Source organism: Cladophialophora carrionii (genome assembly GCF_000365165.1).
Source record: "Cladophialophora carrionii CBS 160.54 unplaced genomic scaffold supercont1.3, whole genome shotgun sequence".
Taxonomy (NCBI): Eukaryota; Fungi; Ascomycota; class Eurotiomycetes; order Chaetothyriales; family Herpotrichiellaceae; genus Cladophialophora; species Cladophialophora carrionii.
The window spans coordinates 2,582,592-2,598,428 of record NW_008481828.1 but is presented as its reverse complement, the minus strand read 5'-3'; the positions used below and the strand labels follow the sequence as shown (position 1 = coordinate 2,598,428).

Here is a 15,837-nt window from a genome sequence, read left to right as displayed (position 1 = left end):
ACGTGTCCGGTACACATCCAGGATCGGCACGTAATCAGGTTCGAAAGACTCGAAGGACTTGAAGCTTCCAACCGACGACAACACCATGACGAGCAACCCCAGCTACGATGCGACCGGCGTCGAGTCCTACTCGATCCCGGACTTCCACTTCTCCAACGGCACGACGCTGCACGACCTGCGCGTGGCGTACCGGTCCTTCAACGCCTCGTCGACCGCGGGCGCGGTGCTCATCCCGACCTGCTACTCGGGCCTCATCAACACGACGCTGACGTTCACGACGGGCCCGCACGCCGCGCTGGCCGCGTACCACGTCATCGTCGTGGCGATGCTGGGCAACGGCGAGTCGGCCAGCCCGAGCACCAAGCCGTTCTTCCCGGAGGCCGGCACGCTGCGGTACTCGGACGTGGTGCGCGCGCAGCACGCCCTGCTCACGCAACATCTCGGCGTGCGCGGCGGGCTCGAGGCCGTCGTCGGCTTCAGCATGGGCGGCCAGCAGGCCTACCACTGGGCCGTCATGTACCCGGGCTTCGTGAAGCGCGTGGTGGCCATCTGCTCGAGCGCGCGCACCAGCCTGCACAACTACGCGTTTCTCGAGGGGCCCGTCGCCGCCCTGACCAGCTCCATCGACTACGTCGCGTGGAAGGCCATGAAGGCCAAGGTCGCCGCGGGGGAGCCCGTCGGCGTGCACCTCAAGGAGGTGCTGCCCAAGACCGGGCTGCGCGCGTTCGCCCGCGCCTACGCCGCCTGGTTGACGTCCCCCGCGTGGTTCCGCCAGCGGCTGTTCACCACCATGGAGGGCTCGCCGGCGAGCGTGGAGGAGTGGATGCGCGCGCGCGAGGAGGGCACGCTGAATTGGGATGCCGAGGACTTGCTCGTCCTCGCGCGCATGTGGCAGATGGGGGATATCGGGGCCGTCACGGACGCCTCGGAGGCGGAACCACCTGTCACTCCCGCCCAGACGCAGCTGGGTGGCAAGGTCCCCGACGACGCGGCCTTCCAGGCGGCCCTCCGTGGCATTCAGGCCAAGGTGCTGCTCATGCCGTGTCGGACCGACCAGTATTTCCCGCCCGAGGATTCAGAGGTGGAGATGAAGTTCCTGCAGCGTGGCACCCTCGCCGTCATTGAGAGCGTGTGGGGGCATGTTGCCGGTGGAGGGTTGAATCCGGCGGACACGGCGTTTATGAACGAGAGGATTGCCGAGTTTATGAAGACGGAGTGAGACAGAAATATGAAGGCGGCTGGGAGATTGAGCCAACAAGGGTGACTGACTGACTGACTTGACTGCTCGCGGCCCGCTTTGCTACACAGATTAGATGTTAAAGAACCGGGCTGACTCTACGCTATCATTTCTCAATCACACAGGCCGCTTCACGAGGACATGGGACACGGGATGTGACTCTCCAAAATGACAATGCATGCACGCTCCATGCCGTTACTCCAGACGAGGACTCCGTATGCCTTATGTATGTACAGTACAACACATGCCATTTCATCACGGCTCAAACCAGTACGCCTTCCCTCATCGTCTCCAACGTCTTCTTCCCAATGCCGCGCAATCTAGCAAGATCGTCCCAGCTTCGCATCACGAATCCATCGTCAGAATCTCCGGTCTGTTCGTTGAGATACTCTACGATTCCTTCAGCACGCTTCGCACCCAACCCGTGGAGGGTCTTGATCTGTGCGACGTCGCGCGTGTTGACTATGTCGAGGAGATATTTCGTCCGTGGCGTGAGCGCGCCAACTACGACCTCTGGGTCTTGTGGGCTGAGGGGATCGGGCGAGGATACTCTTGCTTTCCTCTTCAGCTGCTGCTTGATCTGCTTCTTACTTCGTGAACGATCGGCGGGCTTGTCTTCGTCCCCAGAGTCATTATAGGTGGAGTCACAGCCTTGGTCCTGGTAGCTCTCGTCTTCATCGTCCGCTCGTGGGCCCTTCGCCTGGTCGGCTGTTCTTGACGTGGCCGGTATCTGCTCTGACTTCTCAGCTGGATCACCGCCTTCTCTTCTCTTCGCAACCAGTTTCTCCCGCAAGCGCTCGATCTTGCCCTTTAGCTTCTCGTTGTCGGGGAAGTACGGCCTGGCGAGTTCGTACATCTTCAAAGCACTGCCGTCTTCGCCTCGGGCTTGATGCTGCTTGGCCATGAGCAGGTAGCTTAGGCCCTCGGCTCTTTCACCATCTTGACCCTCCAGTCTTTTTTCGATGCTATCTAGCCGCCGTTGGACTTCTTCGGAAACGGCTTTCACCGGCTGAGGATCGGGGGCATTCATTGCGCGGGCGGCAAGCACTTCGGACACCTTCTTCTCCACCAGGGCTTCGATTGATGCTTTATCCATGCCCGCAAGCTGGGGTTCTGGAGCGCGCCGGATGAAACTTGGAGTTGGACGAGGTAGCTTTGCTGGACGGGTAGATGCAAAGAATGAGGCATCTGCAGTGCGCTTCAAAGGCGACGACTTTTGAGGCGCTGGTCGGGCCATTGCCGCCTTGTTGCGGTCCGAGTACACGGCAAAAGCTTTCTGCGGCTTCTCATTCTTTGTGGCTGCGTCACGGTTGGCGGCGAGGTTGACGTTGATGCTGTTGGAAAGGGGTCGAAGCGGTTGACGCTGGATCGTAGGTCCACCCAGAGGGGCGACCGGTCTGGGCGGGCCTTTGAAGATGGGCTCATTCTCGACCTCCCTGACCTCGATCTTCTTTGTTCGGTTGGCAAAGTTGAGTGAGCTGAGAGTGTCAAGGTGGTACGCTTTGACGGGAGCCAAGTTCAGAATCATGACCGTGAAACCGTTGTTCTGGCCCAGTGACAATATTCTGGTCATCTTCGACTCTCTATAGGGGATCCGTTGTTGCTTCTTGCTGATAGCTTCGACACACTGCGCAAGGACGAAAAGTGATTTGTTAATGCTGGCAGACTCGACCATCCGATCCTTGCCATTGCCAGTTCGTCGGTTGTCCTCGGAGCCAGCAAGGTCGATGGCCGACGCAGTGCTTACTCGAGTCTCGGTCGGAGTCGTGATTGTGACCTTGACACATAAAATTGCATGCGACCGAGACGAATGAGCATTGAGTTTGGTGGCGCCGGTACTGCGATTCGCGTTGGCTTTGTCGTAGAGCACCTCAAACTCCTTCAATGACGAGCACGGCACTTCTGTCAGGCCGACAACAACAGTCTTTCCACCCTCCGCTTCCCGGATGGGCAGCCCAGTGGGTGTTCTCTTTTCGGGCGCCTCAAACAGATCGAACACGCGGTCGTTGTAGATCTCGTAGTAGCTCATCGACACATCCACGGTTGTCTCTCCGCCGCCGCTCTTCTCCAGCGCTCGACTCTTTCTGTAGATGCTGCTGAGCAGTCTCGGTATCATGCCTCGGTCGGCGAGCGACTTGCCGCCACGCATGGTGTGTGTCTTTCCTGTTCCCGTCGACCCGTATGCGAAAATCGTGACATCGTATCCGAGAAAGAGGTGTTTGACAGTGGGCGCGACTGCACAACGGTGTTAGTACTGCAGCTCCGCCCCAGTCAGAGTCCTACACACCTTCGGCGTCATAGAGGACTTGTTGTGTGGCATCTTGCTCGTAAACGCTGTTGAATTGGAAGCTGTACTCCTCGGCAAAGTTCTTGGGATTGGGAATCTTCACGATGGTGGCCTTTCCATCTGGACCGGGTTGGCTCGTCACGATCTGGTCCTTTTCGATTTCCGAGTTGAGCAGAGGCCGGATGCGAGCGACGACTCTAACGCTCATGTTGACCGCGGTATAGTTGCGTGTCTCTGGATGGAAAGCAGGAGCTGGCTCTACGTCCTGTGCGCTAGACGCAACGGTTGAGAGAGTCGAGCACTGCTGCATTATGGCCGGGGGGGTGGTGGTGGGGGGTTCGTTGCGACGGCAACGGCTTGGCGTTCAGCCTCGCGTCGGTGTTCAACCAGTGACGCTCCGCCACTCTTGCGATCCTTCGCCACTCTCACGACCCTGTGAACGTCAAGAAGACAATAAGGACGGCAGTGTAACTGACAATTTGTCAGCTGGAATCAAAGAACGACGAGACGGCCAGCCATACCCGGCGGAGGCGCCAAACATTTCACTCCTCGAGGCGTTGGTGAGCATTGCCAATGCAAGCGCGAAAGCCACGACAAAGACCAGCAGGATCCCAATCTTGAGCCACCCAGATGCTCCGTGTGTACTCAAAGCGTACAGGATGATGATGGGAAGCACCAGAAGAATGGTGCTCGCGACAGAGACGACAGCCTTCACGAAGCTGTTGACGCGGTGGTTTGACAGATATTCCGTGGTGGACGTGGTGCTCTTCTCTCGGTCTTCTCGCGTCATGAGGAGATACTGGAGAGAGATAAGTACTTGACCGGGCAGCAAAAGTGTCACTTACCCGTCTCAATATTGCAGGCATCAGCCGTTTCATTGACTCCGCCGCAGTCCCGAGCCAGGCATCTTCCTGTGTACCCAGAAGCAGGGAGTCGTCTTTTCGGTATATGAGCTTATTCTCCTGGTTCGCTAGAGGCTTCTTGTTCTTTCCGGGTCCGCATTTCTTTCCGTTGTAGATGAAGTTGCCCAAGCTCGCCCGCTGCTTTGCGGTAGACTCGCGAATGGAAGAAATCTCATGTTCGCGAAGCAAAAGCTCATCATACTTCTCCAGAGTCTTTTCGACATCCTCGAGTATCTCCATCCGCTTGGTTGCATTGTTCTTTGGCTGCGAGAGGCCGCTAGCGTGTGGCGAGTTTGTCGTCTGGGCCGCATTGCCTGGAAGAGCTTGCTGATTTGCTGTATTGTGGCAACAAGGACATGATTGAGTGCCGAAACCCGGTGTGAGGTTGGCGGTCTGCTCGTTGTATCTTCGTGAGATCAGACGATACAGAGCCTCCCGTTCTCCGTTCTTTGCCTTCTCCTCATCATCTCGGTCGACGTCCTCGAGAGCCTGCTCTAGCGCATTCAACTTATCTTGCATGTACAGCAGAAGACGATTCCGCAAGTAGCTGAAGCGGCGATAGATGCGCCCGTCTATATCATCACTCATATACGCGGCCAGACTGGGGTACCCGGCCGGGTATTCCTCAGCTACAAGCAGCGTCAATAGACTACATCTACCCGGAGCATCGTTTCCACAGAGGCAACAACCTACCGGACTTGCTGTACCAGGGGTCCAGATATCCAGACGCCGCAGCAGCCTTCCCCCACCTGGAAAACCCTGACTTCCCTCCAGTAGAGGGCGTGGTCGGCGTGTCACGCGGCACATCCAGCTGCACCGTCCGAGTATAAGGCTCGACCTCGACCAGCGGTACAGTGCCGTCTACTGGGGGCATCGCGACCGCCTCAGGTGACTTTGTAGGGTCGGGAGAAGTTGCGTTGTATTGAAGCGGTGGCATGCTTGTACTTGTCGACAGCGACGGCGTGTGGCTCGTCTGTGATCCCACTTGGTTGGCGGGTGAGGTCATCCTTCGAATGAATTCAAGGTGGTGCTCTTTACTTAACATCAGAGCCGGCTACAACGTTGAAATGTCTCTGGGCTTCTGCGGGTCGATCAGCAGCAGGCGTCTGCTATGAATGACCAGGTCACGCCCATCCAACATGATGGAAGATGTCATACTGCAGCAACAACGACAGGCATGCAGCTACAGTAGCAGATCGAACCCCGAATCCTTGTCTGGCGCCTATCGATGTGCATAGGGGCGCCTAAGATGTCGCGGCTTGCCGCCCGGAACCTTACCATCTTGGTCTGGGCCTGAAGGCTAAGTCGCCCTAGAGCCCTGGACAGTTGTCGTGGTAGTAGCCAGTAATCCCGCAAGACAACAATGGCAAACCACAAAGTCGATACCATCCACACATTTACTTCTCACGCCTAAGTGCTGTCTTCAGCCATGGACAGCTTCCAGGCTTTCGACTTCGCTGCCTCTGGCGCCGCTGCTCTGGCCAAACGGCAACGAGGAATTCTGGCCATCCCAACAACTTACCTTGGACTCAATTCAGGCCCATCGCCCGGCATTCTCACAGCCATTGTGGTGGGAGCCGTCGGGGGTTTTCTACTCATTGTCTACGTGATCTACGCCATTGCCACGTTTGGCAGCGGGGTGTTCAGCAGAAAGACGACTGTGGTCGAGGAGGACGTTGTGCACCACAGGGCCAGCTCCAGCGGGAGACGACGTAGGAGCAGAGGCTACCAGGAAGAGGTCTTCGTGGAGCGGAGGACTTCCAGACGGCCTGCATCATCGCGAATCCGCGAAACGAGTCGTGGGGATGTCGAAGGCGAGGTAGGTGGATGGCGCATCACCATTATACTGCATCGACTTTGCTGACGTTCGGAACCCAAGGACATATCGATCCCATGATGAGAAGCACGACGCGGCACGAGTTTAGCAATTGATGGAGGTTTCTGTTTGGCGCGGCGGTGACTCTGTTGAAACCACAGACAGGCACGATTTCCTAGGGAACGAGTACAGGCCGTATCGCATCGTGGGCTGCACACACGTCTCTCTGACTTCGTTCACGCTCTGGTACAGCACAGCAGGGTAGCAGATGCGGTCCATGTCAATATACACAGTATGGCCTCGACTGGCAGCGGACGAGCCTCGAATGCCGCCGTCTGTACACATTGTATCTATATGTTTTCTTCTCGCCGCATGCGCATGTTTGTTTACCTCCGCCTTCCTGCTGTGTACCCTCCACCCTCGGGCCCTCGAACCCTGGCGCCCTGCTGCTGATCCTGCTGCTGCTACTGCGGGGTGGCTGCCCGTTGCCCAAGCCACCGGATCTTACGGCCACACGGCGGGTAAATGTCCGCATCCACCATCCACATCCACATGCATCATAATCTCAAACACCAAACACGATGCCCGCGTCGTGGCCGTTTCCCATTGACCCAACCCGATGACAGACTGACCGACCTGGACACCTCACGCCACGTCCACATCTTGCAGCTCGGGTACCTGCACCTGCGCCTGACCTCACTTTCCTTTCGGATCCTTTGCAGCCCAACTCGACGTGTCGCGATATCGATGCTACGGCCAGACTCCCGCACCCACCTACGTATTGTCCCTGTACTCGGCATGCGACTGCGACTGCGATTCATGGACGACAAGGTATAACAGACACAAGTCGCGACTCGAAGCCACTGCACTCGACCAATTCCTAGGACCGGCATCACCCCTTCGAGACAAGGAGCTCTATAATCTCCAGCATAGCATTCCGCATACTCTTCTGCGAACGAAGAACCCGGCTGTCAAGCGCACCGCATCGCTTCGCAACACCGCGCCAGTCGCGCCCCTACCTACCTCTCTTCCCTCCTACCTACCTACGGCCAACAATGGCTACCGAAGTCATAGTCCGCGAGTCGCGGCGACGGTACATCTGGCCCGAAGTCCAGCTCAACCTCTGGATATTCATTGTCCTAGCCGGCTCGTCCACGGTCCTAGGCATCAACGCATGGTTCATCGCCGTGCAGGAGCAGATGCGCCTCGGCGTTCCTTGGTATGTGATGTGTACGCACGGGCTAGAAGAGAGGAGAGGCAGACGATATCGCGCTTTTGCGCAGTAGTGCAGTGCGTGCAGCACGGTCTACGTGTGTAGCCATTTTGCGCACCCTCCATTACTTCATTGCCGTTCCCAGGAACATGCACAGACAGACCATTATCACTAACGCAGAGTGTGTGCCTCCAGGATCTTCACCTTCGCCGTCATCACCGGCGGCCTGACCATCCTCTTCCTGATCATCATCCTCATCCTGGCGGCGCGCCGCATGCTCATCCCCGGCATCATCCTGCTGGGCTCGTTCGTGCTGTTCGTGCTGTGGGTGACCACGCTGATCGAGACGGCCGTGCAGCTGTACGGCGACGGCAACGTCAACGGCAACTGCAACAACTATGTCAACAACCAGGAGTTTCGCGGCGTGAGCATCGAGACCCTCGCCTGGCTGACCCAGAGCAACATCTGTAGCTGTTGGAAGGCAAGCTTCGCCTGGAGCATCATTCTTGCGGTGCTGTTCCTGTGGATGATGATCCTGAGTTGGCAGGTGCAGAATTTTGACGATTGAGCGGTGGCTTCACATCGATTCGGACGGCGCGCGGATAAAAGTACAGCTATGATCCATTTCAACCCTTTGGCGGTATGGGAAGGAGTGCGAGCCTGGCGAGAACGCTACCGTACTACGCTACGCTATCCTTCGCTATACTTCGCTATAGTACACTGTATGAATCAACCGCTCGGGTTGCATTTTGTTATGTCGTGTGTGATGCATAAAATGGGTCATTTTCTCGGATTGGCTCGGTTGGTTGGTTGGTTGTTGGTTTGGCTGGGTGTTTGGGTAGCAGGGTTTGTTGACGATACACATGCGCGCATATGTTAATGTCCCATACAGTCATACATATATACGGGGACCGTGGACTCATTTCTTGCTTTGACCAGGTTTCTTGCCACATAGCGAAAGCCTGCCTGTATCTGTGGATGGATGCATGGGTGGGTGTGACGGAGTGGAAGAATGCAGCGTGTACTGTACGCCATTGTTGAAGCTGGGCACGTCCAGGACTTGACCTGGCTGTACGGGACCGCACACAGGTAGTCGACTTGCGTTAAAATCCTCAATCCATTTGTCCTTCATCACCAGGAAGGAGCTCGACGCTGTGATCAGGAGATGCATGATCTCATGTGCAGCAGTGCAGTATTCATGGCCACGTCGCCGTGCAAGATTGCGGAAGCTCCTGTTGACGGCTGTTAATCGGAAGTGAGACAGAAGTGAGACTCAGGACACACCAGAAAGAGCAGCCCACTTCAAGCAGCCTCATTATCCACACCTCCATGAGTAACTACATACAAGACTCACCAAGATGTCTCACCATAGACCTCACCAACAACACCTTGATGTCAATGGCTTGCACCCTGAGGATGGTCATAGACACCTTCATCGTCTGCATCCCATCCGGCCGTGTCCTCTCCAGCAAGATCTTCGCCAGCGGTATCCTCATGACGATCCCCTTCATCATAGTCGCCCGTACCAGTGCCACATACACCGTATCTATCAGCACCATCGGAGACGCTCGAAAAGACCATCGAGTCATCGCTGTAGTCGGGCTGAGAGGAAACAGAACGAGCCTGAGACCACCTCCCATTGGGCACACACACTCGAGGGGCGCCAGCGAGGATGCGGCGCGGGTTGTTAGTATCGACCTCGGGATGATAGTCGGAGTCTGAACCCGTCTGCTGCAACTTCCATCGCTGCACAGTGAGGTCGATGTCGTCCACAATCTTCTGCAGCCGTGTGGTGATGGCGGAATGGTCTAGGTCTGTGACACCATTGAGCAATGACCGGGGGTACTGCGTGAAGAATTGGAGTGCTCTCTGGAACAGACAACGCAGACAGCCCCATCTCCGGTATTTCAGCGCAAGCACCCGCTCCAAGTCGCTTAAGCACTCCCAGTGATGCCATGTGATCGAACATGTTGGATCCTCGCACTGGAGTGAACCAGACCACCCTTTCATGTCGTCTCTGCGGCACAAACACCACCTCCTGGCCTCTTCGAACTGTTGTCTGAGCGGTTCCAGGCTCGGTGTTGCCTTCTTGCAAGACATGGTGGAGCCATACTACGCCAGCCATCCATATTTGGTCATGAGATTCTTCGAAGGCAGCGGGCATAGGTTCTTTTGCAAGTTCCCATAGGTCAAGAGGCATCGGCTCAACGTCGGGCGGTGGTGGAGGTTGCTTCTTGACTTTCTTCTGCGGGGCAGCCGCTAGGAATGTGCGTATGTCGAAGGCCGCAGGCAGTGTGCCAGGCGCGACTTGCATCAGGGAGGACAGGACCTCGTCTGCAGGAGCTTCACCATACGAGGACTCGGAGGCGGGGCTGGGAGAGTTCGCTGCTCGAAAATTGTCCATGCCAGTAGTGTGGGGGTTATGAGCACAGCGTTGACGGCGAGTACGTGGGCGATGCGATTTTTCAAGATCGGATTCTGAGGCGTCTCTGAAAAGTTTACGATTGTCACTGGCTTGATGACGCGTGGGCCGGTAAGAATTGTCGTTGAGTCGCCTGAGCCTATGGTGTTTTCGAGACTCCGGGATATCGCTTGAAGTTACCTGGCTCTGTCCGAATCGATCCGTGACTCGTCTTTGTCTCACTAGTCGTCCGCCATCTTCTTTCTTGTCCTCTTCACCGGCCTCTGCGGCACGACCTCGAAGTACGCGAGACATCCTGAATGTCGGAAATGGTGTTGAAGAGATGGATATTGGCTGTGAGGAACAAAGCGCAGTTGAAGGAGGAGGATGAATCGGAGGTGAAGCGCAAGGAAACCAAACCTACAGAACAGATTTCACATAGTGCTGCTTCCCTTCACCTCCACGCCCATCTTGCTGCCAAGCATGGTAGCATTTACTTACTTAGGGCTTGTCATCACATAATCCGGGCAGCCTCGCGGAACATTCGTGAGCAAAATTTGTAGCCAAAAGAATTCCATACACAGTATTCGAACCCCTTTCGGGGCTCGCAGCAAAAAGGGCACCTAGCAACCGGCGAGCCCGGCGCGGGAGGGGTGCTAGATGCTGAAACCTGTTCTGGCCCGGCGCCAAACCGCTACAGTGGGTTTCCTTCGTGGAGGACTAGGCAACTCTGCTGGAGCGCAATGCAAGGCTACAGGTGGGCTCGGCCCAAACGACCTATCCGCAGTATGAATTCGGTGTGTTCTGCTGGTCCTGAAGACATTGGTTAGTGTTGCAGTGTGAAGGCCGTAAGGATTTCTTACCCGAAGGACATGCATTTTTGTGGTGACGTCAAATATATACATTGATTTTCAGTGAAGTGAGAAAGTGGTACTGAGTCACGAGGAAGGCTGTGAAGTGTGATAGAAGTGAGAAGTGAAAGGATCAAATTCAGGCATGGTAGCATTTCAAACCACCAGTCGTGTCTTTCACTGGTTGAACTCCTGCAGAGAGGAATATCAAGGCAGTGAGCTCAACAGACCGATGCTGGTCATTTGTAGTTCGCTTCAGACGCTGTTGAAGGCTGATGGCACACGATGATGAAGCAATCCAGGAGGGATGTGGCCTTGAGGAGCATTGGAGCACCAAAGTAGAAGGTTTGGATAGCGTCGCCTCCACCAAGCCCGTCACCTACCTCCAACCTCACAGCAGCTTCTGCAGATATGGGCCATCCGATGGTTGAGAAGGTTGTCTTGGTCTGCCCGCATCAATACACTGAGGGAAGGTAGAGTTGAAGTCGAGGTTTATCAGGCGACTTTGTAGCTCCAGGGCAAAATCTCGAGCCTTGCCGAATGTGGAATAAGCAGCATTTGCAAGGGTTGACTCAGGGGCTGCGGAACAGTGTGAGAGTCACGTGGAATTCATGACTCGGTACAGGTCACATCTAGACACCCTCAGCCGTGACGCGTCGCGCAGTCCTTCGCTAACCTCCAAGAGCAATGAGTGCTGTCTGGGCATCAAATCGACGCGGAAGCGGCAGAACCTCAAGGCACCCGATATATGCTTGAGATGGTCGGTTCGACTCGGGAGCGCCAGTTCTGAGGCCTCACGACCGAGCATCCTCTGCGACTGTTGCAAGCTTGTCACCGCGCAAGAGCAGGACTCTTCCCTTCAGCAATGCGTCTATCCTCATAGACCAGAAGGCTCATATTATTTGGCCAATTGCCGATTGTGTGCCATGTTATTCTGTTCTCTCTCAACAACTTGCTGGTCTTGATGACCACGCTGAAACGATATGAGTACCGTGTCGCTCTGGGCTTTGAGTCTCTAACCAAATAGACTAGTATTAACATCCAGTTCGACCTGCATACTGAGCCACAGACTCGCCTGACAAGTCGATAGTTGCGAGAGTCGACCAAGTCGGCACTTGCCAGCACGTAATCTGAGCGTGGATGATTTGGAGGATGTGCGTTCCAAGGGTCCTCGAAAAGGTGATTGGGAAAGAGAAGTAGTGGAGGCGAGGTTCGTGAATTCATCTTGCAAGTTGAGATGATCGAGCGTGACGATCTCGACAGTCTTCCATCCCAACAGCTTCTGCCGTATTCGAATCCTATCAGTGTGAACGACATCACGCCGTCACGTCGCCGAGGCACCAACCAGAAGGCTACTGACACAGCTCGACGAACCACCATTTCTCAGCCGCTGCAGGTAGCTGGCAAAAGCCTCCAAACGCCAGCATGTGGCCATTTGTCCTCAGATCGGTGACAGCAGACGTGAATGATGTGTACTTATGATGCTCGGCTCTTCACAAACCGCTCTTGGCTGCTGGAAAGTCACTGGCAACTCGGGCGACATGGGGAGACTGCGTGAAGGGCAATTATGGTAACGCCGCGGTGCAGTCAATCGAAGCTGCCGGTTCTTAAGTCGGAAACCGCTCACAACAGATGCCATCTGTCTCGCCTTGGTTTCCTCACTGTCTTCAGTTCTCATTCGCGGCCGCAATTAGCTCGCGTCGACTCGGCGTCCAAACGACGATCTGAGAGAATTGGATCCTGTTCTTCTTCTTCCTCCTCGTCTTCTTCAAAGGTATTCATGTCCATAGCAGCGTCCATGATCATGAGGCTCTGTGCTCCAGAGTCGGACGTGACCACACGCTGCGATGCTGTCCAGTTTTGACCACACAAGGTGCGTGCTCCCGCTGCGTTGACAGAGCAATGAGAAAAGGTGTCCAAGGCAGCGATGTCAGACTGGAAGGCACTTCCAATCCCGATGAGTTCGTCAGATTTCACCGCGTGTATTGTCATGTCTTCAAGCGAAACGCTGGAAGAATATCCGTCGGCTAGCAAACTTCCACCGTGCACATTCGCCGTTGCGGTTGGCCCCTGTCCGCCTGGGCCGCCGCCACCGGTCACTTCCGTTGGACAAGCTCTACACTTTGCATGTCTGCAGCTTGAGCAAGTTCGCTGGCGGAAGCTGAATCCCTGACCGCGAACGCTGCAAGAGCAGCAAAACCATACTGCAGAGTTGAATGTCTGTGGGGGATTGATGGGCCTCACGCCTGGCCGTCGCTTTCTGTGATCGCCCTTGGAAGGTTGCAAAGGTCCGCGACTGCGGCTGCAGAAACCATTTCCAGCACCAAAGCCGTCTTCAAGTGGATCGTGGTTCGACATGTTCTCTCCTCAGGCTTCCCGGACTCGTCTTCGGACCTGGTGGAGTATGCGGCTACCCGCTAGCTACAGCACGAGAATCGTCATGGAGGAAGCGTACATTTTTTGGCCGTTTCAATGGTTTGGTGAGGTCGAGGTGCCCTCCCATGTACACGGTGAGGCTGTGTCGACGAACGATGCGGGGTGGACGCCTGGTGTATCGTTCGAGGCCATGCGGTTCGCGGACCAATCGCTTCATGCGTGCAAGACGCTTGTCGTTGCTCTACTTCATGTCTCTTGGTCACCTCCACTCAGTATTCGAGCTTTTTTCCACGAAAAGGTGGCACATACACCAGACCATGTCTGCCAACGTGTCTGTTCACTCTGCTTCTGCCAGCCATACGGGATCCCATACGGGTACCCCGACCCCTGCCCCATCTGTCCACTCGGCAAGTGGACCTCAACATGGCGTGGGCGCGTTGATCTCGCCTCAGCCCAAACCGGCTTTAACCCGACGCGAGGTCGAGGAGAAACCCTGGAAGTACATCGGCTACAAAGTCTTCTCGCAATGGCTTGCCTCAGACGCGGATTTCTTCGTGGTCCGTCGATTCGAGAACCTCAGTGCGAGGGTCATCCTGTCACTTCAGTGGGAAATCTCGGTGCTGGAGCGACAGTTAGAGGAGCTGGATGATGTCTTTTCCGCCCGAGACGCCCCGGACGTCAACAATGGGTCGTTGCACTGGCTCGACGACGACCGGAGAGTGCTGCTGGCGGACATCCAGGTCAAGCTGCAGGAGTACAACAAGTTCATCCTCCGGCACTCAGCGCTGCGAGAGCGCCCCCCGGCATCGAAGCACGACGTCACGAACGTCAAGAACTGGCGCGCCACCTACCCACACGCCATCGACCCAGAGGAAGCATCTTTCATGGACCGGGAAGACGACCTCATCAACGTCGTGCCCGTGCCGAAGACGCCCCTCCGGACGGCGGTTGAGCGATTTATCGGACTCGGTTGGAATCGCTTGTTTCTGCGGAGTCCGCAACGTTTCGCCGATCTCGAGGGCGGCGAGAAACGACCATACTTCGAATACGACCCCTCCAGCACGAGGTATTACTCCGACAGCCTGGTTAACGGGTTCTTCACCGCCGTAGTCTGCATCATTGGTCTGATCATGCTGGTCACGCCGCTGTGGATCCTCATATTCGTGCACCAGCCCGTTCAGCAGTTGGGCGTCATCACGGGGTTCATAGTCCTGTTCCTCGGCCTCATTCAAACCGTCACGGTGGCAAGGCCGTTTGAGAGTCTTGCGGCGACGGCAGCGTGAGTCACATCCCAGTAATCTCGAATGGAGCTGCAGGACCAGTGCCTGGTGAAGTGAGAAGTCAAGTCATTTTCGTTTATAATTTCAGGACGATGTAGCTGACTACGCGCATTCGCGATACTAGGTACTCGGCTGTGCTGATGGTGTTCATGCAGATGGGTGGACCGTCCAGGCAGTAACGCGGCCACCGGAATTAAAGCAAGTGAGCAAGCTTCTGAAAGTTGTCTGTACAACAGTGCCAGGCCGGCAGGGCGGAAGGGACGTCTCCTCTTCTTCTCCGATGTGTACGCGCGAATACGTGGCGACGTACCGATGCTGAGGCGTGGTGTGCGGTGACGGCTCTTCCCGCTCCGGGCCGTAACGTTGTGGGCAGGCAGGCTCAACACAAGTGACTACGTACGGAGTAAATCGAGTCTCTGTTCGGGTCCCGAGGCCAAGCAGCCATACACTAAGAAACTGTACGTACTCAGTTAGAGTCACGGTCCGGCGTATCCGCGCACCAGCAGATGCGCCGCGAAAGCTGAATGGCCGGTCCGCGCAAGATGGGGCATGGCCTCGCGCAAAAAGGCACGGCACCGAGCCTCGCTCTCTAATGTGGGATCTGGTGCTTCGCGATCTGCGTGCTTTTGTACTGGGAATCCCGTTGCAGTATCCGGGATGCTCGTCACACATCTTCAGCTCGAGATTGTCTGCGTCGGATTCCATGAAGAAAGCCGCGTTTCGATGTTGAATAGCACGGGCAGGTCCTTGTACAGCGCGGCTTCGTCGGGCGGAGCTGGTCCTTCAGGTCGAACAGCGCGGCGGTGTTGGCGCCTGCACACACGGAATCGTGCGTCTCCTGGTAGTGTGCCTTGCCATCGGCGGTGACTGCGCCTTTGACGTCGGAAATGTCGTACATCAGCCGCGTGACTCTGCCGGCGCCGGTTTTCTTCCACCAGCCTTGCCAGCCCGTCAGGACGCCCCGGGGGCATGGTGGTGATAAAATCTTCCTTCGTCCGCAGAGGAAGCCACCCGTCCTCTTCGCTCGGCCCCGGAGCCCGAGTTCATATGAGCCCGCACTTCATCCGACGTGGCTGCGATAATTGCATCCGGTCGCATGGAAGTACAGTAGGGCTTGAAGACCGGATCACGCAGCCAGCCAGCCGTCCGTGGCTGCTTCGAGGCACCAGAGTATCAGACACGTAATTACCGCTCATCCTCGTCCTCACCTGCGAACGAGCCGAGCTCGAGCTCGAGGATCTTTGTTCAAGTCATTGCCCGCCGAGATGGGGCAGGGCACAGCATAAGGGCCCAGCACGGCGATGGAGATGGACGTATAGTCGCGTCGAGCTAGATGAAGGGGCCGTACTATGTATGTACAGCCCCCACGTTCCTGGGCCGACGATTATGAGTATTTTGGAGTGGTGTGAGAGGAGAGGTGATCCCGACGCCATGTAAACCAAACTCTGCGTAGAGGAGGGAGAAGAGAGAAAAT

General features: G+C 56.2%; 8 protein-coding genes across 8 annotated transcripts; 4 read left to right on the top strand and 4 right to left on the bottom strand.

Moving 5' to 3' along the window:
• Positions 1 to 85: 85 nt before the first annotated feature.
• Positions 86 to 1,219, top strand: G647_04351 (uncharacterized protein; the record flags this gene model as incomplete). Its single annotated transcript, XM_008728695.1, has 1 exon — positions 86 to 1,219. The coding sequence occupies one exon, from the start codon at positions 86 to 88 to the stop codon at positions 1,217 to 1,219; it is 1,134 nt and encodes a 377-aa protein (XP_008726917.1).
• A 280-nt stretch (positions 1,220 to 1,499) lies between these two features.
• On the bottom strand, positions 1,500 to 3,732 carry G647_04350 (uncharacterized protein; the record flags this gene model as incomplete). Its single annotated transcript, XM_008728694.1, has 2 exons — positions 1,500 to 3,472; positions 3,525 to 3,732. 2 exons carry the CDS (start codon positions 3,730 to 3,732, stop codon positions 1,500 to 1,502), a joined length of 2,181 nt encoding a protein of 726 aa, XP_008726916.1.
• A 217-nt stretch (positions 3,733 to 3,949) lies between these two features.
• Positions 3,950 to 5,363, bottom strand: G647_04349 (uncharacterized protein; the record flags this gene model as incomplete). Its single annotated transcript, XM_008728693.1, has 4 exons — positions 3,950 to 3,995; positions 4,046 to 4,323; positions 4,370 to 5,055; positions 5,120 to 5,363. 4 exons carry the CDS (start codon positions 5,361 to 5,363, stop codon positions 3,950 to 3,952), a joined length of 1,254 nt encoding a protein of 417 aa, XP_008726915.1.
• A 492-nt stretch (positions 5,364 to 5,855) lies between these two features.
• On the top strand, positions 5,856 to 6,323 carry G647_04348 (uncharacterized protein; the record flags this gene model as incomplete). The annotated part of the gene is made up of 2 exons (XM_008728692.1): positions 5,856 to 6,245; positions 6,306 to 6,323. The coding sequence occupies 2 exons, from the start codon at positions 5,856 to 5,858 to the stop codon at positions 6,321 to 6,323; spliced, it is 408 nt and encodes a 135-aa protein (XP_008726914.1).
• Positions 6,324 to 7,297: 974 nt separating this feature from the next.
• G647_04347 (uncharacterized protein) lies at positions 7,298 to 8,023 on the top strand (the record flags this gene model as incomplete). The annotated part of the gene is made up of 2 exons (XM_008728691.1): positions 7,298 to 7,461; positions 7,651 to 8,023. 2 exons carry the CDS (start codon positions 7,298 to 7,300, stop codon positions 8,021 to 8,023), a joined length of 537 nt encoding a protein of 178 aa, XP_008726913.1.
• An 827-nt stretch (positions 8,024 to 8,850) lies between these two features.
• On the bottom strand, positions 8,851 to 10,171 carry G647_04346 (uncharacterized protein; the record flags this gene model as incomplete). The annotated part of the gene is made up of 2 exons (XM_008728690.1): positions 8,851 to 9,352; positions 9,423 to 10,171. The coding sequence occupies 2 exons, from the start codon at positions 10,169 to 10,171 to the stop codon at positions 8,851 to 8,853; spliced, it is 1,251 nt and encodes a 416-aa protein (XP_008726912.1).
• A 3,229-nt stretch (positions 10,172 to 13,400) lies between these two features.
• G647_04345 (uncharacterized protein) lies at positions 13,401 to 14,366 on the top strand (the record flags this gene model as incomplete). The annotated part of the gene is made up of 1 exon (XM_008728689.1): positions 13,401 to 14,366. The coding sequence occupies one exon, from the start codon at positions 13,401 to 13,403 to the stop codon at positions 14,364 to 14,366; it is 966 nt and encodes a 321-aa protein (XP_008726911.1).
• A 661-nt stretch (positions 14,367 to 15,027) lies between these two features.
• On the bottom strand, positions 15,028 to 15,261 carry G647_04344 (uncharacterized protein; the record flags this gene model as incomplete). The annotated part of the gene is made up of 1 exon (XM_008728688.1): positions 15,028 to 15,261. One exon carries the CDS (start codon positions 15,259 to 15,261, stop codon positions 15,028 to 15,030), a length of 234 nt encoding a protein of 77 aa, XP_008726910.1.
• Positions 15,262 to 15,837: the final 576 nt, after the last annotated feature.